The sequence below is a fragment of the Oncorhynchus clarkii genome, chromosome 7 (assembly GCF_045791955.1).
Source record: "Oncorhynchus clarkii lewisi isolate Uvic-CL-2024 chromosome 7, UVic_Ocla_1.0, whole genome shotgun sequence".
Lineage (NCBI taxonomy): Eukaryota > Metazoa > Chordata > Actinopteri > Salmoniformes > Salmonidae > Oncorhynchus > Oncorhynchus clarkii.
In genome coordinates this window covers 32,726,005-32,750,112 of record NC_092153.1, presented here as the reverse complement: position 1 = coordinate 32,750,112, position 24,108 = coordinate 32,726,005, and the positions used below count along the sequence as shown (strand labels likewise).

Below are 24,108 nucleotides of genomic sequence, written 5' to 3'. Positions count from 1 at the left end.
AAGTAGGTGAATGGAATATGAATGACAGTCATCCAATATGATGTAAAAGAAACAAGGCCATGCTCAATGATCCTCCCTCATCTTAAACGGCGCTGACTGCCACTGAATTCTATAATTACGCCCCCAAAGGTTCTTCAAACATAGGAGGTCCTGTACCGGCAAGAAATTAAATCTACTTTTACCCCTGGTCTATATCTGCACAAAATATCTAAATGGAGTTGACATACTCACACACACTTCTGAAAGGATGACTCTGGACCACTGTAGCCTGTTGAATTTGATGGTACCCCATAATCTATAGAGAGGATTAACAGATCACATTTAACAGTAAGTCAGAGCCCACCATTCTGTCTCCACGGGTCCCTGCCCCAGAGATAAAAAAAAGAGGTCAACGGACATACTGCCTAAAATAAATGAAATCTTACAAGACTATTTCCAGTGAGTGCAGTTTTTTTCCCTTTTATTATGTGCTTTTTAGCACCGTACACCCAAAGAGACTTCCTATCATTCAGAAGTGAGCATACTGTTTACACAAGACGGAAGGTATTTTTTGGTATTTTATTAGGATCCCCATTAGCTGTTGCAAAAGCAGCAGCCCTTCCTGGGGTCCACACAAAACATAATACAGAACATCATTAGACAAGAACAGAACTACATACATTTTTAAGAAGGCACACGTAGCCTACATATAAATGCATACACACAAATTATCTAGGTCAAATAGGGGAGAGGCGTTGTGCACAAGGTGTTGCATTATCTGTTTTTTGAAACCAGGTTTGCTGTTTATTTGAGCAATATGAGATGGAAGTTCCATGCAATAAGGGCTCTATATAATACTGTGTGTTTTCTTGAATTTGTTCTGGATTTGGGGACTATGAAAAGACCCCTGGCATGTCTGGCATGTCTGGTGGGATAAGTGTGTGTGTCAGAGCTGTGTGTAAGTTGACTACGCAAATAATTTGGGATTTTCAACAAGAAGAAGTGATGCAGTCCGTCTCTCCTCAACTCTTAGCCAAGAGAGACTGGCATGCATAGTATTAATATTAGCCCTCTGGTTACAATGAAGAGCAACAGGTGCAGCTGTGATGTGACGTACCTGCGTGGCTCTTTCGGGAGGAATGGGGGCTGTGGGGCACTTGGGGGGTGGGCTCTGAGTAGGTGCGCTTGTGGCGGATAACCAAAGGCGGAGGGGGGTTCCTCTTCTTGCTGCTACTGCTGATGCTGCTACTTGTGGTGGGGATGATGACATCACCCCAGCCCACTGGTGGGCTAACCGGGGGAGGAGGAGGTGGGACATTTGGAGCTGGAAAACACAAGTTATAATAACATGGTTTTAGCATTGGCAATCCATAAAAGACAGAGGATGTGATGAAGAGCAGATTGATGCAGAAACCATCTGGAATAGAAGTGAAGAAAACTACACAAGACAGTTTGATTGTTGAAGCACTTTTTTTGCACTAGGAGCTAAAAGGACCAAAGTACATCACATAAAATAGTGTCCCATTTGTTATGCCCCTGTGACTGTGTCAATAATATTATCTGATCTCCTATGAGGACTTTTTAAATGATGTCTTTCAACAAAGCACATTTGCGTACTGTCTATATCAGGGGTGGCCAAAGTAAAGCCAATTAAATGTATTTTTAAAGGCTACACTTGAGCGTCTAAAACCCGATGTATGAAGAAGTTATAATATACCTATAATACGTACACTATTTATCCAGCACACAAATTGAGTTTGATGAACAAATCAGCACCAAAAATGATTTATTCGACCCTCCGTTGAATTTTGAAGCCCGGATTTATTTAATTATTGCCCACCCCAGGTCGAGATCAATTTTTTTGTGTTTTATTTTCACAGGGAGTCCCATTGAGACCAATGCCTCTATTCCCAAGGAAGCCCTTCATATACACAATTTATACCAGCGTTTCTTAAAGTATGGGTCGTCGCGGACCTGTTAATGGTGGGTCGCGACGTAAATGTATAATTCTTTCATTAATTACTGGAACTGATTTGGCCAAGTGCAACTGCGAACTCGGTTCAGTGTGCTCTCTGCTTAGCAGCGGTCCCTGCTCAGCTTGGCAGCTGCGTGAGTGGGAGAGATAGAGGGAGGTGTCTGTGTTCTTCGCGGTTTAGCAGATCTTTTTTCTGCAGTTTTCTAGAAGATCAGCGATGTCGTTCAAGCCACTGACTTGTTTTTTGTATTTATTTTTATTTTTTATTTGTATTAATTTCAAATCAATACATAAAGCACATGAGGGAACACAAGCATACATAGATTACAAACAACAGACAATCGAGCTAGGGGGTACAATATCACATATGGAATAATCGGGATATATTGTATAAAAATACCTCTCTGTTTTTAGAATATTGGTTCCGAAATAATATCCTATTGGTGAGCCAACTGGTAAATGCAGAGGGTCTTTTACTCAGTTATAAAGAATTCTTATCACTTTACAAGGTCCCTGTAACACCTAAAGATTTTGCAATTGTTTTAGATGCCATTCCCTCAGGTATTGCTATGTTATTCAGGAACGTGTCAAGACCTGACCCTCAGAGCCTACCTTCTGTTGACCCTGTTGACTCATCAGTAGGAAAGATTTGTTTCTCTTTTGGTCCATTCAACAACAGAGCGATACGATCCTTGTTTCAGCAGGATGTTGTATCTAAGCCACTGACTTGTTATTCCCACTCGCCCTCACTCACCGCTGTCACGAAATGGACTCATGCTAGCCACAAGTTCTGACTGAGCTCAATGGTCATGAAACGCAAATACATTGATGAGTTTTTGTCTCTTTCTTACAAACTTTGAGAAATAATGAGGAGCGCCCAAAATGTGTTTTGTGTGGGGAAGTGCTTAGTAATGAGTCTCACAACTAACAAATTAACTAACATGACGGTAAACCCAGGGAGTTCTTTAAGAACAGGGCAGAATGCTTCAGGAAACAGTGCTTCAACAGTGGAAGAGTAAGTCAACTAGCAAGGCATTGTTGTTATTTTATAACAGGTGATGATGAGTAGAAATAAGGGAGTACTATCTCTCATATGAGTAGATGTGAGTTTCTCTTTCAAACAATCCCCTGGCCTTGTAACATTACACAGCTAATAGCTAATGTTAGCCAAAGCAAGATAACTAGCTACTGATAGTGCAACCCTAAGAAACAGTACAGATGAAGATCAAAAGTGATCAGGCCTACTGTACATTTTACTGTAGAAATTATTGTTTTAAACAAGTCTAGGTTGGAACTGTTGCAAGTAATAATTTGTATTCTGAACTGGAATAACCTGATTGAAGCAAGCTGCTTTTTGACGCAAACACTCACAGTTCTGGGTTGCTCATCAGCAGCAGGAAGCAGACTCCTACCTGACTGAGAAAGCAGTAATGTTCCGATCCAGTTTGGCATCACATACCACATGCAAGTCAGGGTTCTCAAGTACAGAAACAGTGTCAATGCTGAGCACTGTGAAAAACAGCCCAGAAAAGACATGCTTGTTGAAAACTTCAACCAGCCACACACCTCTCATTAGGACTGTGTGTATGTGTGTGTTCTCTGGTCTACATCTGTGTGATGTGATGAATCAGTTTATTCCAATTCAGAATAAAAAAAAATATTTTAACAGCAACAGTTCCAACCTAGACTTTGATCAAAAAGCCTGTGTGTGTGTTCTGTTGTACATCTGTGTGATGTGATCAATCTGTTTATTCCAGTTCAGAAATAAATAATTTATTGTATTTTAACAGCAACAGTTCCAACCTAGACAGGTACGTAAAAGTGTTTTTAAATGGGGAAAAATAAACATGAAAAGATGTATATAATTATTTATTTTTGTCTATATTTTTTTTAGGCATAAGGGCAATGAAATGTATCGATATTTACGAGTAGTTGCATATTTTTCTAAACGTGGGTCCCAGGAAAACACAGAATTTCGCATTTGGGTCGCAGGTTGAAACAGTTTTATACAATTTACAATTACGTCATAATAAAACAGGATCTACAAGCCATTCCTCAGCAAAGAAGTCTTTAAATCAACAATTTGAACTGCCCCAGAGGTACCAGAACATCAAGTTGCAGGGAACTCTGTAGATCATTCCATACATGGGGTGCAAAGATATACCTACTAAGGGCATTTATTTATTTGTACTATTTTCTACATTTCTAAAATAATAGTGAAGACAACACAACTATAAAATAACACATATGGAATCATGTAGTAACCAAAAAACTGGTTTAATATTTATTTTATGTTTCAGATTCTTCAAAGTAGCCACCCTTTGCCTTGATGACAGCTTTGCACACTAGGCATTCTCTCAACCAGCTTCATGAGCTAGTCACCTGGAGTGCATTTCAATTTAAGGTCAGTCAATCCAAAAAATGTCAAGAACTTTGAAAGCCACTCTTTACCTTGATAACATTTTTGCAAACTTGGCATTATCTCAACCAGCTTCACCTGGAATGCTTGTCTAATAATCTTGAAGAATTCCCCACATATGCTGAGCACTTGTTGGCTGCTTTTCCTTCACTCTGCAGTCCAACTCATCCCAAACCATCTCAATTGGGTTGAGGTCAGGTGATTGTGGAGGCCAGGTCATCTGATGCAGCACTCCATCACTGTCCTTCTTGGTCAAATAGCCCTTACACAGCCTGGTGTGTTGGGTCCTTGTCCTGTTGAAAAACAAATGATAGTCCCACTGAGTGCAAACCTGATGGGATGGCATATTGCTGCAGAATGCTATGGTAGCCTTGCTGGTTAAGTGTGCCTTGAATTCTAAATAAATCAGTGTCACCAGCTAAGCACCCCCACACCATCATACATCCTCTACCAGGCTTCACGGTGCGAACCACACATGCAGAGATCATTCGTTCACCTACTTTGCGTCTTACGAAGACATGGCGGTTGGAACCAAACACCTCAAATTTGGACTCATCAGACCAAAAGGACAGAGTTCCACTGGTCTAATGTCCATTGCTCATGTTTCTTGGCCCTAGCAAGCTCCTTCTTATTATTGGTGTCCTTTAGTAGTGGTTTCTTTGCAGCAATTCAGCCATGAAGGCCTGATTCAACCGTCTCCTCTGAACAGTTGATGTTGAGATTTGTCTGTTACTTGAACTCATGAAGTATTTCTTTGGGCTGCAATTTCAGAGGCTGGTAACTCTAATGAACTTATCCTCTGCAGCAGAGGTAACTCTGGGTCTTCCTTTCCTGTGGTGAGAGAGCCAGTTTCATCATAGCGCTTGATGGTTTTTGCAACTGCACTTGAAGAAACTTTCAAAGTTATTGAAATTTTCCGTATTGACTGACCTTCATGTCTTAAAGTAATGATGGGCTGTCATTTCTCTTTGCTTACTTGAGCTGTTCTTGACATAATATGGGCTTGGTATTTTACCAAATAGGGCAGTCTTCGGTATATCACCCCTACTTGTCACAATACAACTGATTGCCTCAAACGCATTAATAAGGAAATAAATTCCACAAATTAACTTTTAACAAGGCACACCCGTTACTGGAAATGCATTCCAGGTGACTAGCTCATGAAGCTGGTTGTGAGAATGCCAAGAGTGTGCAAAGCTGTCATCAAGGGTGGCGTCTGAAAATCCTAAAATATCAAATATATTTTGATTTGTTTAACACTGTTACTACATGATTCCATGTGTTATTTCATAGTTTTGATGTCTTCAATATTATTCTACAATGTAGAAAATACAAAAAATAAGAAAACCCCTTGAATGAGTAGGTGTCCAAACTTTTGAATGGTACTGTACGTACTCATGTAAACATGTCTGTTTTTTTGACCCAGTGGGTGAATAAACTTGGTTTGAGCTTTATTAGTCGTCTGTGAGTTTTACTCTGTTTATTTAGAACCTAACAGTTGGCGCTGCGAGCAGGGTTCACCACGATTTACAGTCGAACTGGAGAGTCCAAATCAGTGGAGCAGGAGCCGGCACAATTTTTTTTTTTAACAAGGTAGGCACAGTTCCTATACCTGTTACCACTCATTCTGACATCCTGGGCGGGATGTGAATCGTAGGCTGAACAATTATACGATACGGACCTAGAAAAGCCTGAGTTAATTTAGTAAGCCCACTGTAAATACTACCGGTAGACCTGGGGGTTTAGCCACCTGATGGTTAGACTAGGCACTGCGGGCCTAGGAGGGTAGGCACTGCGGGCACTGCATGCCTAGGAGGGTTTAGCAACCGGAAGGTTAGAGTAGGCACTGCGTGTTCAGGAGGGTTTAGCCCCCTACTAGGTTAGATTTGAGCACTGTGGGCACAGCGTATTCAGGAGGGAAATAGCCCAACGTAATAGATTAGATTAGGTGTCTGTAGGCTATATGGTATATGAAGATGTTGCCACATCCATGTACTAGCACAATAGGTTATAGAGAAGTAGTTCATGTAGAGGGACAAAGGCAAGAAGTGGGTACGGTGGAAAATAGGAGATACAATTGAAGTCGGAAGTTTACATACACCTACATTTAAACTCAGTTTTAAACTATTTCTGACATTTAATCCTAGTAAAAATTCCCTGTTTTAGGTCAGTTAGGATCACCACTTTATTTTAAGAATGTGAAATGTCAGAATAATAGTAGAGAGAATAATTTATTTCAGCTTTTATTTCTTTCCATCTCATTCCCAGTGGGTCAGACGTTTACATACACTCAACAATAAGTTGGGTGAATTTTGGCCCATTCCTCCTGACAGAGCTGGTGTAACTGAGTCAGGTTGGTAGGCCTCCTTGCTCGCACACACGTTTTCAGTTCTGCCTGCACATTTTCATTAGGATTGAGGTCAGGGCTTTGTGATGGCCACTCCAATACCTTGACTTTGTTGTCCTTAAGTCATTTTGCCACAACTTTGGAAGTATGCTTGGGTGCACTTTTGGAAGTATGCTTGGGTGCACTTCACAAAATTGATGGCATCATTTGGAATTGGGGCCTTAATGAGAAAAGTTAATCCTGGTTATATAAGTAGTACATACCGACCATATATATATATATATATATATATATGGTATATAGTCCCCTCTTTGTAAATGTACATTCTAACCGTGTCGGTGTGTGCTCAGTTGAGGGTCATGAATTCGAGTGATACTCAACGTGAAGCACTAAGGACTGTCATTCTAAATTTGGGTTGGCTAATTTATCAATTGTTTTAATTATGATTCGGAAAGGAGAGAACAAGAGAGAGAGCACTTCCCCTAAGCTGTGAGGAGAGAACAAAGTGAGGGGAGGGTGCACTGCTCAAATCTATTCAGTCTAGGGAAACCTTATCTTGTCGCGTCCTCCGAGAGGGAGGTTATTAGAGAACCCACTAGATGATAGCTCGGGATAACCATGATGGGACATTGATAGTAGGGGTTTCGTTTTACCATGTCATCAAAATCCTAATGTTAAAGCGCATCAATACATATTGATGCTGGATGATACAGTACAATTAATGAAGTATAAAGCTCATAGTCTGTGTCTTGCTTTGACACCTGAGGAGGATGAAGGACACTGGCATGGAGACTAGCATCCCATTGGCATAGAACAGAACGGATGGATGGTTCTTGCCCGCAACCTCATTTGAATCAAGGGTGGTGTGAAATTATTAAACATGTATTTTCACTCTTCCCTGTTCAAGTCAATATGTTTTCTAGGTGTTGTGGAACATGTGCGTGATCACTGTTCGAGATGAGGGATTGTTGGATATTGACTAATTGACTTGAGCATGTTCTAGTGTGTTTATAACTATGGTGGACTAGCAGTAGTGACTAACGTGTTATGGGTTAGATGGAATGATTTATGTGCAAATGTATTTGAAGCCGGGGCTAAGTACATACGGGGCATGTGTTTGAGACTGTTTGCATAAGGGTGTTAGTTGCAGAGTCTGACAGGACCGACATCAGTGTATTCTGTGGAGTCCCAAAAACCAAGGCGTTAACGTTATTGGGAAAGCGGAATGGAATGTGACTGGGGAGGAGATCTGGGTGGCTCATAAATGAAGGAAAGTGGTATTAGAGTCTCTGGGGAACAATACCACTCCACTGTGTATAGTGATATCAGGGGATAGCTTGTAGGAGAGGAAGGACTGCTAAATGTGCACAATATAGACTACTATGAAGTAAATTGAACGTCACACATACCCAGATCAGAAACCGTCACACATACCCAGATCCAGAAACCGTGGATAGATGTCAGCATTTCCACAAAACTGAAAGCGCAATCCACTGCATTTAACCGTGGCAAGGTGACTGGGAATATGGCCGAATACAGACACTTGTTATTCCCGCCGTAAAGGCAAATAAACAGGCAAAACGTCCGTATAGAGACAAAGTGGAGTCGCAATTCAACGGCTCAGACACGAGACGAAAATGGCAAGGTCAACAGACAATCACAGACTACAAAGGGAAAACCAGCCACGTCGCAGACAAAAACATCTTGCTTCAGGACAAGCTAAACACCTTCTTCGCCCGCTTTGAGGATAACACAGTGCCCCCAACATGGCCTGCTACCAAGGACTGTGGGCTCTCCTACTCAGTGGCCGACATGAGTAAGACATTTAAGCATGTTAACCCTTGCAAGGCTGCCGGCCCAGACAGCATCCCCAGTCGCATCCACAGAGCATGGCAGACCAGCTGGCTGGGGTGTTTACGGACATATTCAATCTCTCCCTATCCCAGTCTGCTGTCCCCACTTGCTTCAAGATGTCCACCATTGTTCCTGTACCCAAGAAAGCAAAGGTAACTGAACTAAATGACTCACTTCAGTCATCATTAATTGCTTTGAGAGGCTAGTTAAGGATCATATCACCTCTACCTTACCTGACATCCTAGACCCACTTCAATTTGTTTTACCGCCCCAATAGATCCACAGACGATGCAATTGCCATCGCACTGCACACTGCCCTATCCCATCTGGACAAGAAAAATACCTACGTAAGAATGCAGTTCATTGACTATAGCTCAGCATTCAACACCATAATACCCTCCAAGCTCATCATTAAGCTCGGAGCCCTCAGTCTGAATCCTGTGCTGTGCAACTGGGTCCTGGACTTCCTGACGAGCACCCCCGAGGTGGTGAATGTAGGAAACAACACCTCCACTTCACTGATCCTCAACACAGGGGCCCCATAAGGGTGGGTTCTCAGCCCCCTCCTGTACTCCCTGTTCACCCATGACTGCGTGGCCACTCACGCCTCCAACTCAATCATCAAGTTTGCAGACGACACAACAGTAGTAGGCCTGATTTCCAACAATGATGAGAGCCTACAGGGAGAAGGTGAGGGCCCTGGGAGAGTGGTGCCAGGAAAATAACCTCTCACTCAACATCAACAAAACAAAGGAGCTGATCCTGGACATCAGGAAACAGCAGAGGGAGCACAAACCCCTGTCCACATTGATGGGACCGCAGTGGAGCAGGTGGAAAGCTAAAGTTCCTCGGCATACACATCACTGACTATCTGAAATGGTCCACCCACACAGACAGTGTGGTGAAGAAGGCGCAACAGCGCCTCTTCAACCTCAGAAGGCTGAAGAAATTTGGCTTGGCCCCTAAGACCCTCAAATATTTACAGATGCACAATTGTGAGCATCCTGTCGGGCTGTATCACCGCCTGGTATGGCAACTGCACCGCCCGCAACCACAAGGCTCTCCAGAGGGTGGTGTGGTCTGCCCAACGCATTATCGGGGGCAAACTACCTGCCCTCCAGGACACCAACAGCTCCCAATGTCACAGGAAGGCCAAAAAGATCATCAAGGACAACAACACCTGAGCCACTGCCTGTTCACCCCGCTATAAGGTGCATCAAAGCTGGTACAGAGAGACTGAAAAACAGCTTCTATCTCAAGGCCAACCCTTCACCTTAGAGGCTGCTGCCCCATATAAATAGGCTTGAAATCACTGCCCACTTTAATAATGGAACACTTGTCACTTTAATAATGTTTACATATTTGTGCTTTACTCATCGCATACGTATCTACTTTATTCTATTCTACTGTATTTAGTCTATGCCACTCCGACATTTTTATTTTATTTACCTTTAAACTGGGAGTCACATTGAGATTAAAAATCTAATTTTACAGAGAGCCCTGTATACATTACAATAAAATGGAAATAATATAACATACATGTATATAAAACAATAACATTCAGCACACAATAAACCAAAATAAACATATTTAATAAAAGCAATCACATTCAACTATATAGAGGTCCTCAAACAATAATTTAAACTGCCTGAGTGGCACCAGCACATCTAACTGCAGTGAATAGGGGCACATCAACTGTGGAGACTGAAGGGATCTCTAGTGTTATCCATTCCTGAGAACAGGTTTGGTAACTTATGATCTTAACTTAATGAGGGAGTTTCTGTAAGATTGCTATGTAAATAAATAAAAGAGAATGCAGCTTTCTTCTTACGTAGAGGTCCATCACACATTTGTATACAGATTACAATGAGTCCTAAAATTGTTGCCTGTGATAAAACGTATTGCGGAATGGTAGACTGCAGCCAAGGGTTTTAAAACAGAGGTTGTGCCGCATGCATGTAAACAATATCAACAAAATCCAATACAGGGAGAAGCGTTGTTTGAACAATCTTTCTCCTATTTTCAATACTGAGGCATGATTTATTTTTATATAAAAAAACAATCTTGGATCTTAGCTTCTTAGTCAGATTTTCTATATGCGTTACGAAGGACAACTTGTCATCAATCCAGACACCCAGGTACATATATTGAGAAACCAGCTCAATCTGGGCTCCATTTGTAGTGCAAATATGGAGGTCCTCAGGGTCAACATTTCATGACCTAGAGAACAGCATGAGCTTGGTTTTACTTGTATTGAACACTTGTACTTAAGTCATGCTGAAGTTCACGAATGGCCTGCTGCACTGAGATGGCACAGGAATACAACACTGTGTCATCTGCATAGAGATGAATGTTACAAGTATTAACACGGCTTCCTATGTCATTAATATACAAAGGTGAACAATAATGGACCCAAAATCAAACCCTTGAGGAACACCTTTGTGAATCTCAAGAAATTAAGATTTAACCCCTTCTGTCAGGATGGCCTGACATCTGTCGCTAAGATAATTCTGAAACCATAAACAGGTTGTATATCCCAGGCCTATTCTTGATAACTTCTTCAGTTAAACAGAATGATCAACTGTGTCGAACACCTTTGACAGGTCAATATACAAGCACAGCTCTTTTTAGCATCCAAGATCTTCCATTCAGATGTATGTATATGTTCTTGAGTTTTTCTTCATTCTTCAAGATCATTTAAAACTATTGTGGTTGCTGTGGTAGTACTATGCCCAGGCCTAAACCCTGGTTTACATTAAAAATACAATTATCAGATAAAAAGGACCAAAGTTGTACATTAACCAAATTTTCAAGAATCTTAACTAAACGAGGTAGTCTTGAAATGGGGCGTTGTCAAGATAATTTATGGAGTGGCATCATGAAATGAATAACTTGCTAGTAACAGATGACGTTCATATTCTGACTCTGAAACTCACTTAGATAATACATTTGATGATACAGTGGTAGCAATACAAGGTTATAACCTTTAGAGAAAATACAGAAATGCTGTAACGGCTTTCTACGGGTGAAGGAGAGTCGGACCAAAATGCGGCGTGTAGATTGCGATCCATGTTTATTAAACTGAAGCAACACGAATCTAAATACAAACACTACAAAACAATAAACGTAATGAAAACCGAAACAGCCTAATACTCGTGCACATAAACACAGAACACAGACATCAGGACACTAAGGACAATCACCCACCAAACACTCAAAGAATATGGCTGCCTAAATATGGTTCCCAATCAGAGACAATGAAAAACACCTGCCTCTGATTGAGAACCACTTCAGACAGCCATAGACTTAACTAGAACACCCCTAAGCTACAATCCCAATACCAACACACCACATACAAAAATCCATGCCACACCCTGGCCTGACCAAATAAATGAAGATAAACACAAAATACTTCGACCAGGGCGTGACAAATGCCAGTGGTGGTGTTGCTTTTTATATTCAGAATCACATTCCTGTAAAGCTTACAGAGGATCTCATGTGAAATACTGTTGAAGTAATATGGCTACAGGTTCATCTGCCTCACCTAAAGCCCATTCTTGTGGGAAGCTGCTATAGACCACCACGTGCTAACAGTCAGTATCTGGATAACGTGTGAAATGCTTGATAAAGTATGTGATATCAACAGAATAATATTTTCTGGGTGATTTAAATATTGACTGGCTTTCATCAAGCTACCCACTCAAGAAAAACGTTCAAACTAACCAGTGCCTACAACCTGGTTCAGGTTACCAGTCAACCTACCAGGGTAATTACAAATAGCACAGTAATTAAATCATCAACATATACTGATCACATCTTTACTAATGCTGCAGAACTGTGCTTGAAAGCAGTATCCAGATCTACCATTTGTAGTGATCACAATATAGTAGCCATATCTAGGAAAACCAAAGTACCAAAGGATGGGCCTAATATCGTGTATAAGAGGTCATACAAGAAGTGATTCCTATGTTTTTGGTCTGTGGTGTGTAATGAAGAGACCCCAGACACTGCACTGACACATTTATGAAATTACTTATCTCAGTTGCGAAAAAGAATGCATCCATAAAAGAAAAGTACTGTAAAAACTGTTAATGCCCCGTGGATTGATGAGGAATTTAAAAAATGTTTTGTACACCAATCGTACTACACTGGCTCTGACGCTCGTCAGATGTGGCAGGGTTTGCAAATTATTACAGACTACAAATGGAAAAACAGCCGTGACCTGCCCAGTGACACGAGCCTACCAGACGAGCTAAATTACTTATATGCTCACTTCAAGGCAAGCAACAGTGAAGCATGCATATGAGAGCCTCAGCTGTTCCGGACGACTGTGTGATCACGCTCTCCGTAGCCGATGTGAGTAAGTTCTTTAAACAGATCAACATTCACAAGGCCACAGGCCCAGACGGATTACCAGGACATGTAATGTGAGCATGCGCTTACCAACTGGCAAGTGTCTTCACTGACATTATCAACTGAGTCAGACCGAGTATGTAATACCCACATATTTCAAGCAGACCAAGATAGTCCCTGTGCACAAGAACACCAAGATAATCTGCCTAAAAGACTACCGATCCGTAGTACTCACGTCTGTAGCCATGAAGTGCTTTGAAAGGCTGGTCATGGCTCACATCAACACCATTATCCCAGAAAACCTAGACCCACTCCAATTTGCATAAAGCCCCAACAGAGCCAGATGATGCAATCTCTATTGCACTCCACACTGCCCTTTCCTACCTGGACAAAAATAACACCTATGTGAGGATGCTATTGGTTGACAACAGCTCAGTGTTCAACACCATAGTGCCCTCAAAGCTCATGACTAAGCTAAGGACCCTGGGACTAAACATCTCCCTCTGAAACGTGATACTGGACTTCCAGATGGGTCACCCCCAGGTAACAACACATCCGCCACACTGATCATCCACACAGGGGCCCTTCAGGGGTGCATGCTCAGTCCCCTCCTTTACTCCCTGTTCACTCATGACTGCATGGCCAGGCATGACTTCAACAACATTTTTAAGGTTGCGTCGTGTGGTGCCAGGAAAACAACCTCTCCCTCAGCGTGATCAAGACAAAGGAGATGATTGTGGACTACAGGAAAAGGAGGACCGAGCACGCCCCCATTCTCATCGATGAGGCAGTAGTTGAGCAGGTTGAGAGCTTCAAGTTCCTTGGTGTCCACATCATCAACCAACTATCATGGTCCAAACACACCAAGACAGTCGTGAAGAGGGCACGACCAAAGCCTATTCACTTTCAGGAGACTGAAATGATTTGGCATGGATCCTCAGATCCTCAAAAAGTTATACAGCTGCACCATTGAGAGCATCCTGACTTGTTGCATCACTGCCTGGTATAGCAACTGCTAGGCCTCCGACCGCAAGGCACTACAGAGGGTAGTGCGTACGGCCCAGTACATCACAGGGGCCAAGTTTACTGCCATCCAGGTCCTCTATACCAGGCAGTGTCAGGGGAAGGCCCTGGAAATTGTCCAAGACTCCAGACACCCAATTCATAGACTGTTCTCTCTGCTACTGCACGGCAAGTAGAACCAGAACTCAAAGTCTAGGTCCAAAAGTCTTCTTAACAGCTTCTACCCCCAAGCCATAAGACTCCTGAACAGCTAATCAAATGGCTACCCAGACTATTTGCATTAACCCCCCTCCCCTTCACGCTGCTGTTACTCTGTTTTTATATCTACGTATAGTCACTTTAACTCTACCTACATGTACATACAGTTGAAGTCGGCAGTTTACATACACTTCGGTTGGAGTCATTAAAACTCTTTTTCCACCATTCCACAAATGTCTTGTTAACAATAGTTTTGGAAAGTAGGTTAGGACATCTACTTTGTGATTGACACAAGTAATTTTTCCAACAATTGTTTACAGATTATCTCATTGTATCTCAATTCCAGTGGGTCAGAAGTTTCCATACACTAAGTTCACTGTGCCTTTAAACAGCTTTGAAAATTCCAGAAAATGATGTCATGGCTTTAGAAGCTTCTGATAGCCTAATTGACATAATGTGAGTCAATTGGAGGTGTACCTGTGGATGTATTTCAAAGCCTACCTTCAAACTCAGTGCCTCTTTGCATGACATCATGGGAAAATCAAAAGAAATCAGCCAAGACCTCAGAAAACAATTGTAGACCTCCACAAGTCTGGTTCATCTTTGGGAGCAATTTCCAAACGCCTGAAGGTACCACGTTCCTCTGTACAAACAATATAACACAAGTATAAACACCATGGGACCATGAAGCCGTCATACCGCTCAGGAAGGAGATGAGTTCTGTCTCCTAGAGATGAAGGTACTTTGGTGCGAAAAGTGAAAATTAATCCCAGAACAACAGCAAAGGACCTTGTGAAGATGCTGGAGTAAACAGGTACAAATGTATCTACTGTATGTCCACAGCAAAAAGATACCTATATCGAAGGAAGAAGCCACTGCTCCAAAAACGCCATAAAAGAAATGTCCTCTGGTCTGATAAAACAAAATTAGAACTGTTTGGCCATAATGACCATCATTATGTTTGGAGGAAAAAGGGGGAGGCTTGCAAGCCGAAGAACACCATCCCAACCGTGAAGCACAGGGGTGGCAGCATTATGTTGTGGGGGTGCTTTGCTGCAGGAGGGACTGGTGCACTTCACAAAATAAATGGCATCATGAGGAAGGGAAATAATGTGGATATATTGAAGCAAGATCTCAAGACATCCAGTCTTAAAGAAGTTAAAGCTTGGTCGCAAATGGGTCTTCCAAATGGACAATGACCCCAAGCATACTTCCAAAGTTGTGGCAAAATGGCTTAACCTCTTAGAACAACCCCTCCCGGCCCTAGTAGAATTGTCATAAGCAACCGCTGAATAGCATAGCGCAACAGTCAAAAAATATTACTAGAAAATATTCATAAAATCACAAGTGAAATATTTTGAAACACAGATTAGCCTTTTGTTAATCACCCTGTCGACTCAGATTTTGAAATTATGCTTTACAGCGAAAGCAATACAAGCGTTTATGTAAGTTTATCAATAGCCTAGCATAGCATTATTTCCACTTAGCATCAGGAAGCTTGGTCACGAAAATCAGAAAAGCAATCAAATTAACCGTTTACCTTTGATGATCTTCAGATGTTTTCACTCACGAGACTCCCAGTTAGACAGCAAATGTTCCTTTTGTTCCATAAAGATATCTTTTATATCCAAATACCTCCGTTAGTTTGGTACGTTATGCCCAGGAATCCACCGGAAATAGCGGTCACGACAACACAGACAAAAATTCCAAATTATATCCATAATGTCGACAGAAACATGGCAAACGTTTTGGATAATCAATCCTCAAGGTGTTCTTCAAATATCTATTCGATAATATATCAACCGGGACAGTTGGCTTTTCACTAGGACCGGGAGAAACAATGGCTGCCTCTCTCTTTAGCGCAAGAATCACTCTGAGAGCCCCCACCTGACCACTTACGTAATGTGGTCGTTCACACTCATTATTCAAAATAAAGGCCTGAAACTATGTCTAAAGGCTGTAGACACCTTAGGGAAGCCATAGAAAAAGGAATCTGGTTGATATCCCTTTCAATGGTCAAAAAGGGATGCATAGGAACACAGAGCTTTCAAAACAATAGTCCGGTGCCCATTTGACTAAATGTTCAGCAGTCTTATGGCTTGGGGGTAGAAGCTGTTAAGGAGCCTTTTAGTCCTAGACATGGCGCTCCGGTATCGCTTGCCGTGCGGTAGCAGAGAAAACAGTCTATAACTTGGGTGACTAGAGTCTCTGACAATTTTCTGGGCTTTCCTCTGACACTGCCTATTATATAGGTCTTGGATGACAGGAAGCTTGGCCCCAGTGATGTACTGGGCCTTACACACTACCCTCTTTAGCATCTTACGGGCAGAGGAAGCGCTCAACCCGCTCCACTATAGCCCCGTTGATGTAAATGGGGGCCTGTCAGACCCACCTTTTGCTGTAGTCCACGGTCAGCTCCTTTGTCTTCCTCACATTGAGCGAGAGGTTGTTGTCCTGGCACCACATTGCCAGTTCTCTAACCTCCTCCCTATAGGCTGTCTCATTGTTGTCGATGATCAACTGTTGTGTCGTCAGCATACTTAATAATGGTGTTGGACTTGTGTTTGGCCACGCAGTCTTGGGTGAACAGGGGGTACAGGAGGGGACTAAGTACACACCCCTGAGGGGCTACAGTGTTGAGGATCAGCGTGGCAGACAGGCTGTTGCCTACCCTTAATACCTGGTGGCAGACCGTCAGGAAGTCTAGGATCCAGTAGCAGAAGGTGTTTAGTTTAGTGATGAGCTTTGTGGGCACTATGGTGTTGAACGCTGAGCTGTAGTCAATGAACAGCATTCTCACATAGGTGTTCCTTTTGTCCAGGTGGGAAAGGGCAATGTGGAGTCCGATTGAGATTGCGTCATCTGTGCCTCTGTTGGGGTCTAATTATGGTCAGATTTGCCAAGTGGAGGGCAGGGGAGAGCTTTGTATGCATCTCTGTGTGTGGACTAAAGGTGGTCTAGAGTTTTCTTTTCTTAAGTTGCCCATGTGACATGCTGGTAAAAATGTTGTAAAACTGATTTAAGTTCCTGCATTAAAGTCCCTGGCCTCTAGGAGCGCCACTTCTGGATGAGCATTTTCTTGTTTACTTATGACCTTATAGAGTTAGTTGAGTGCGGTCTTAGCGCCAGCATCAGTCTATGGTGGTAAATAGACAGCTATGAATAATATAGATGGGAATTATTTTGGTAGATATGTGGTCTACAGCTTATCATAATGTACTCTACCTCAGGCGAGCAATACCTTGAGACCTCTTTAATATTAGACATCGCGCATCAGCTGTTATTGACAAAAAGACACACACCCCCACCCCTCGTCTTCCCAGACGTAGCATCTCTGTTCTGCAGGAGCATGGAAAATCCTGCCAACTCTATATTATCCGTGTCGTCATTCAGCCACGACATAAGATATTACAGTTCTTAATGTCCCATTGGTAGGATAATCGTAATCGTAGGTCATCAATTTTATTTTCCAATGATTGCATGTAAGCAAGTATAACGCAAGGCAGTGGGAGTTTACTTGCTCGACTACGGATTCTCAGAAGGCAGCCCGGTCTGCGTCCTCTTTTCTTCATATATGCTCCAGACATACAGTGTGCTACAGTAGAAACTATTTGTATTTATTATGGATCCCCATTAGCTGCTGCCAAAGCAGCAGCTACTCTTCCTGGGGTCCAGCAAAATTAAGGCAATTTATAAAATTTTAATTACAATACAACACACTGTGTGCCGTCACGACCCTACTCCACCACTACCACATATCTACAGTACTAAATCCATGTGAACAGTGAGGGAAAAAAAGTATTTGATCTCCTGCTGATTTTGTACGTTTGCCCACTGACAAAGAAATGATCAGTCTATAATTTTAATGGTAGGTTTATTTGAACAGTGAGAGACAGAATAACAAAGAAATCCAGGAAAACGCATGTAAAAAATTTTATAAATTGATTTGCATTTTAATGAGGGAAATAAGTATTTGACCCCTCTGCAAAACATGACTTAGTACTTAGTGGCAAAACCCTTGTTGGCAATCACAGAGGTCAGATGATTCTTGTAGTTGGCCACCAGGTTTGCACACATCTCAGGAGGGATTTTGTCCCACTCCTCTTTGCAGATCTTCTCCAAGTCATTAAGGTTTCGAGGCTGACGTTTAGCAACTCGAACCTTCAGCTCCCTCCACAGATTTTCTATGGGATTAAGGTCTGGAGACTGGCTAGGCCACTCCAGGGCTTTAATGTGCTTCTTCTTGAGCCACTCCTTTGAAGAGACCTCTTGTGTCATGTCTTGTGGGGTATGCATGGGTGTCCGAGCTGTGTGCTAGTAGTTCTGCCCTGTTCTGAGCAAATTGCAATTTTCCTAAGTCCTTATTATAACTAGGGCCTGTAGGACCTGCCTTGTTGATAGTGTTGTTAAGACAGACTTCTCCCCATTTTAGCTACTGCTGCATCAATATGTTTTGACCATGACAGTTTAGTCATCTCTACTTGCTCACTTTACACATTATTTATTACAAGATTTAGTTGAGGTTTAGGGTCTAGTGAGTGTTTTGTTCCAAATACAATGCTTAAGAAATGTTTAGGTTTAACTTTTTCCTTGCCACCCACTCTGAAACCTTGTTGAGTGTTGCAGTCATTTCAATCGCTGTAGTAGCTGACGTGTAGAGTGTTGACTCATCCGCATACATACACACTCTGGCTTTATTCAAAGTCAGTGGCATGTCGTTAGTGCAAATTTTAAAAAGCAAGGGGCCAAAGCAGCTACCCTGGGGAATTGCTGATTCTAACTGGATTATGTTGAAGAGGCTTCCATTAAAGAACACACTGTGTTCTGTTAGACAAGTAACTATTTATCCACAATATAGCAGGGGGTGTAAATCCATAACACATACGTTTTTCCAGCAGTAGACTATGATCGATAATGTCAAAAGCTGCACTGAAGTCTAACAAGACAGCCCCCACAATCGTTTTATCATCAATTTCTCTAAGCCAATCAGTCATGTGTAAGTGCTGTGCTTGTTGAGTGTCTGTCCCTATAAGCATGCTGAAAATGTTGTAAATTTGTTTACTGTGTAATAGCATTGTGATAACAAAAAAAAACTCCAGAAGTTTACTAACAGGCTGATTAAACAGACACATTCTTCAGTAAAAAGGTCCCCTAACAACCATCTGAAATGCCCTAGAGGCACCAATTCTTCCAATTTTCAGTTGTATTGTAGATCATTTCTCACATAAGGCGCAAGAAATTTAAAGGCTGATTTACCTCACAGGCTGACTACACCGCTCACGTCGCGTGCACTGCAAAATACATTTAGAAATCTGTTATTCAATTATTGTGCCAATGAGTGCCCAAAGCCCGTTCTATTTGTGTCGCATATCGCGCTGCAAGTCCCGCCTCTCCCATCTCCTCATTGGATTATAGAAGCAGGTACCCATGTGCCATATCCTCATTGGTTATACCCTCGTGGGCGACTGAAAGACGAACGAGGTCAGTGGCGGTAATGCACCTAATTTATGAAAGTTGCCAATCGCAATATTTTTTTTTATTTATTATTATTTATTTTTTTAATTTTACCCCTTTTTCTCCCCAATTTCGTAGTATCCAATTTTTGTAGTAGCTACTATCTTGTCTCATCGCTACAACTCCCGTACGGGCTCGGGAGAGACGAAGGTTGAAAGTCATGCGTCCTCCGATACACAACCAACCAAGCCGCTGCTTCTTTAACACAGTGCACATCCAACCCGGAAGCCAGCCGCACCAATGCGCCGGAGGAAACACCGTGCACCTGGCCACCTTGGCTAGCGTACACTGCGCCCAGCCCGCCACAGGAGTCGCTGGTGCGCGATGAGACAAGGACACCCCTACCGACCAAGCCCTCCCTAACCCGGGCGACGCTAGGCCAATTGTGCGTGGCCCCACGGACCTCCCGGTCGCGGCCGGTTACGACAGAGCCTGGGCGCGAACCCAGGACTCTGATGGCACAGCTGGCGCTGCAGTACAGCGCCCTTAACCACTGCGCCACCCGGGAGGCCTTGCCAATCGCAATATTAAGTCAAGAGAAGAAAAAGCCTGGAAAGAGGAGAGATGACTAGAAACAATTTTGTTGACCGTTTTATGTGTGGATTAATTGTTGGAATAGAGGACCTTATGCATTTCAGGTAAAATAACAACTCAATGTTTATATCCCAGGACAAATTAGCTAGTAACAGCAAGCTAGCTAAAAAGGACAAACTAGTTAGCAAGTGCAAGCTAGCTAGCTAAATGGCCATAAATGTATAATGCTTTTTGACCGGTCCCAAATTAATATAATTGGTTCAGAGTTCGTTTTGATATGTTAACCTGCGTGGTGTGATCACGTTTGGTGTGGGTGGACAAAATACAAAAATGCACGATGGCGCGCGGCCAGTTTGGGTTCCGTGTAAGGCTTGGTAACAGGCTGATTGGTCGGCTATTTTAGCCAGTAAAGGGGGCATTACTATTCTTGGGTAGCGGAATTACTTTAGCTTCCCTCCAGGCCTGAGGGCACATGCTCTCTAGTAGCCTTAAATTGAAGATGTGGCAAATAGGAGTGGCAATATCATCTGCTATTATCCTCAGTAATTTTCCATCCAGATTGTCAAACCCCGGTTGATTGTCATTGTTGATAGACAATTTTTTCACCTATTCCACACTGACTTCACGGAATTCAAAAGTACAATTCAGTCTGATATACAGTGTTTGTTGCTGGCATGTCATCCCTAAGTTTGCTTTTCTTGCCAATGAAAAAGTAATTAAAAGTAGTTCGCAATATCAGTGGGCTTTGTGATGAATGAGCCATCTGATTCAATGATTGAAGGAGCCGAGTTGGCTTTTTCCCAAAAAATTTAATTTAAGGTGACCCAAAGCGTTTTACTATCATTATTTATATAATGTACAGTGGTTCCTCCTTTAAAAGTTGTGAGCTTGCACCGCGGGACTTAGAGGCACCCTAAAACATTTGGTATGAATATTAGTTCAAAACCTATCTATGAACCTCAGTTATCATAGTTGAATCAAATTCAAGTCTGAAAGGCATTAATGAAGCCTATGGATAAAGCAGAATATAATAACTTTATTGTGCCAAGGAAGCAAGTCCAAAATACACACGTACTATAGTTATTACCACGCATGAGATTCCCACATTGTAGCCTGTACATTGAATATATTCACTGATCATGTACTCTTCCTTGGAAAATAAAGGTGCGGTTCAGGTATTTATCTCTGTGAGACATTCTTTTTCAGTCATATCCAATACCAGGTGTATCAAACTCCATTCTTTGAATGATGCTGTGTCTGCATGTATGTATTACAATTATACACTTCAACAGTGTTTACACCACTCCTGCTCCTGGGACATCAATGATTACACATTGTAACTATGCAATAGACTAGAAGCATGATTGATTTGTAATTCATATATACAGAAAAAAAACAATGCAAATCTAACTCCATTCATCTGCATTAATCTGAGGACAGAGGATAATATTTCAATGAGATACTTAATTTCAACAAGTGGAGAATGTGAAACGCTTTATTGAAAGAAGTTCATTATCCAGGTGTTATAAGTACAGAAATGCATTATAATTATGATAATTGTAATTTTATAAATACAAGTTCAATCTGTACTTCAATGAACATATGGTGTGCATTATATAATGAGGAAGAAAGATGAGGTGGGGAGAGAGGTGTAAAAGACAGAAAGGGAAAGAGGTAAGAACAGCAGCAGACAGCATATGATTCATGAATTACAGTACTACCCTAATATTCACTCAGTTCATCACAATTGCGGTGTCTTCTAAGGAGCCTTGGGCCCCCAGTTGGCCCGAAGGTTATTGTCAGAATGGGTGAAATGGCGATGACAGGACTGGCTTCCTCTCGCACATCAAAACATACCTGCAGATGAGAGAGCATGATTAAGCCTTCTTTTAAAAAATTCTAACATGGTCAGTCATCTTAAATCAGGAGGTGAAATGCAAAACTGACCTTGAATCATTAACTCTGGGACATCTACATCTCTGTCTGTATATTAATGGAAAGAATCTATTTAATAATACTTCCTGTTGACCCGACCAAGTGACATCTCACCTATGATCATGCTGTGCCCTCTGTGTCAGCCAGTTCAGATGAGGGAGGGGTTCACCAAAACAGCTGATGTAACCTAGAGGATTTAGGGAGAAGGGGGAGTGGGATGAAGTGAAGACTAGAGACTTATTGTGTGTGTGTGGTCTCACCTGGTGTCCACACTAAGTGGCTACAGAGTACTTTATGCTGAAAAACAGACACATGACTTGGCAGCAACAGATAAACACAGCCATTTTCACTGGACTATGTGGTGTAAATCTGAAAATTAGCAGCTGACATCTTAAGGGTTTTTTAATTAATGCATGTGAGACAGGTTCCATGTACAAGACAGGCAGAGATAGAGAAAAAGAACACAGAACAGTTTAATTACCTCTGGTTATGGACACTTTTGCCAGCAATAAAGCTTCCACAGCCTGTTCCTCGAACAGTGAACAACTGGCCATATCTACAGTTTCGACCCCTTGGTCAGCTCGCTCTCTGAAAGTGAAGAAAACAGATATTTTTTTATAGATGTAAAAACAATAACTCAGATATGACCGTTAAATCTAAAGCAGCAGATGTCATTTTTAGGATACGTCACAGTACAGCCCAGTGCTGCTTACCTGAGATGCCATCTTCGTAGGCGTCCGCTTTGACTTCCTTTGTGTCGGAAAAAAGTTGCTTTCAGAACAATTATTTTTAATTGAAAATAAAAAAGGTTTTGCTCTTGACAAAGAGACACAAATATACCTACATAGGATATAACAATTTGCCTGTGAATAACCACACCTTCATAAAAACGTGCTGCTGTATGCAAAATTCTTGACGCACAACCGAAGATGCTGCCATATCCTACCAGCATGCCCACAAGCGAGCCACTTAGGAGCAGAATGATGATGTGTGGAAGAGGGAAAGGAATGAGATTGGAACAGCAATGTGTTGCAAGTTAGGGAGGAGGGCTAATAGCTGAACAATAGACTATTCAACCTTTACTAAAGAATAGTCTAATGGCCGAGCTAGGTGTGAAAACCCCCACTCCTATCACAGACCAGATTTGCCCTAATGACCAAGGGGTAGCTAGCAACTCAATGTAATGACTTTCAAATAAGTTACCTTACACGTTATGTTGGCTGACAATTTGTTAGCTAAGCTGTCCTTACGAACCACATAGCATATCATTACAGAAGTATGTACCGGTATGTTAGTTAGCTACCTAACGCTAGTAGTTATACATCAAACTTGACAGTATATTAACTATAGGCTACCTACCCAATGTTTAATGACTTGATTATTCTCATCATTCTTAGTTTAGCTAAATGGTATAGTCATTGTGCTTTCTCAAAGGACATTCGGGTGCTTTCGTAAATTCGCTCTGGCTATATATAGGCTGGACAATAGAACGAGTCAAAGGCTGAAAAACGGCTTCAGAACGTTGGCTAAACTGGAACACTAGCGCGAGTCCATAGAAAATTAATGGAATCGAATGTTCGCAGAGCCTGTTTTGACTGGAGTGATGCTTAGGATTCCATTAAAAAATGTATCCCTTTCTATTTTACCAATACAATATGTTTGTTGGACGAAACTGTAAAAAAAACAACTTGTGAGGAAAGTAAACATCCGCACCTCGATGGTGTCAACTGTGCTTATGTCTGTGTAATGAAAAAGTAGGGAAAAAATAAAAACTTTGACTATTTCTGGACTAACGATTGATGACAAACGAGCTCGCTGCCCAGTTTTACATAATTACAAAGAGGATATTCTCCTGATTAAAATGGTTCCCGTGTAATAGTTTTGCTTCCGTCCCTCTCCTCGCCCCTAATTGGGCTCGAACTAGGGACCCTTTGCACACATAGACAACAGCCACCCTCGAAGCATCGTTACCCATCG

General features: G+C 41.9%; 1 protein-coding gene across 2 annotated transcripts in view; it reads right to left on the bottom strand.

Annotated features, from left to right (window-relative positions):
• LOC139413202 (un-named sa1614) overlaps window positions 1-24,108 on the bottom strand; it is a 106,835-nt gene that overhangs the window by 18,918 nt on the left and 63,809 nt on the right. Inside the window, exons 23-25 of one of the 2 annotated variants that reach the window (XM_071160312.1) lie at window positions 22,845-22,881; window positions 22,613-22,719; window positions 22,084-22,318 (exon numbers count right to left, since the gene is read on the bottom strand). In XM_071160312.1, the coding sequence (XP_071016413.1) occupies window positions 22,242-22,318; window positions 22,613-22,719; window positions 22,845-22,881 (221 nt within the window). In that variant the 3' untranslated portion in view covers window positions 22,084-22,241. Of the gene's footprint in view, window positions 1-231; window positions 296-1,096; window positions 1,304-22,083; window positions 22,319-22,612; window positions 22,720-22,844; window positions 22,882-24,108 lie in introns of those variants that run through there. The other variant, XM_071160311.1, reaches the window with a different exon arrangement.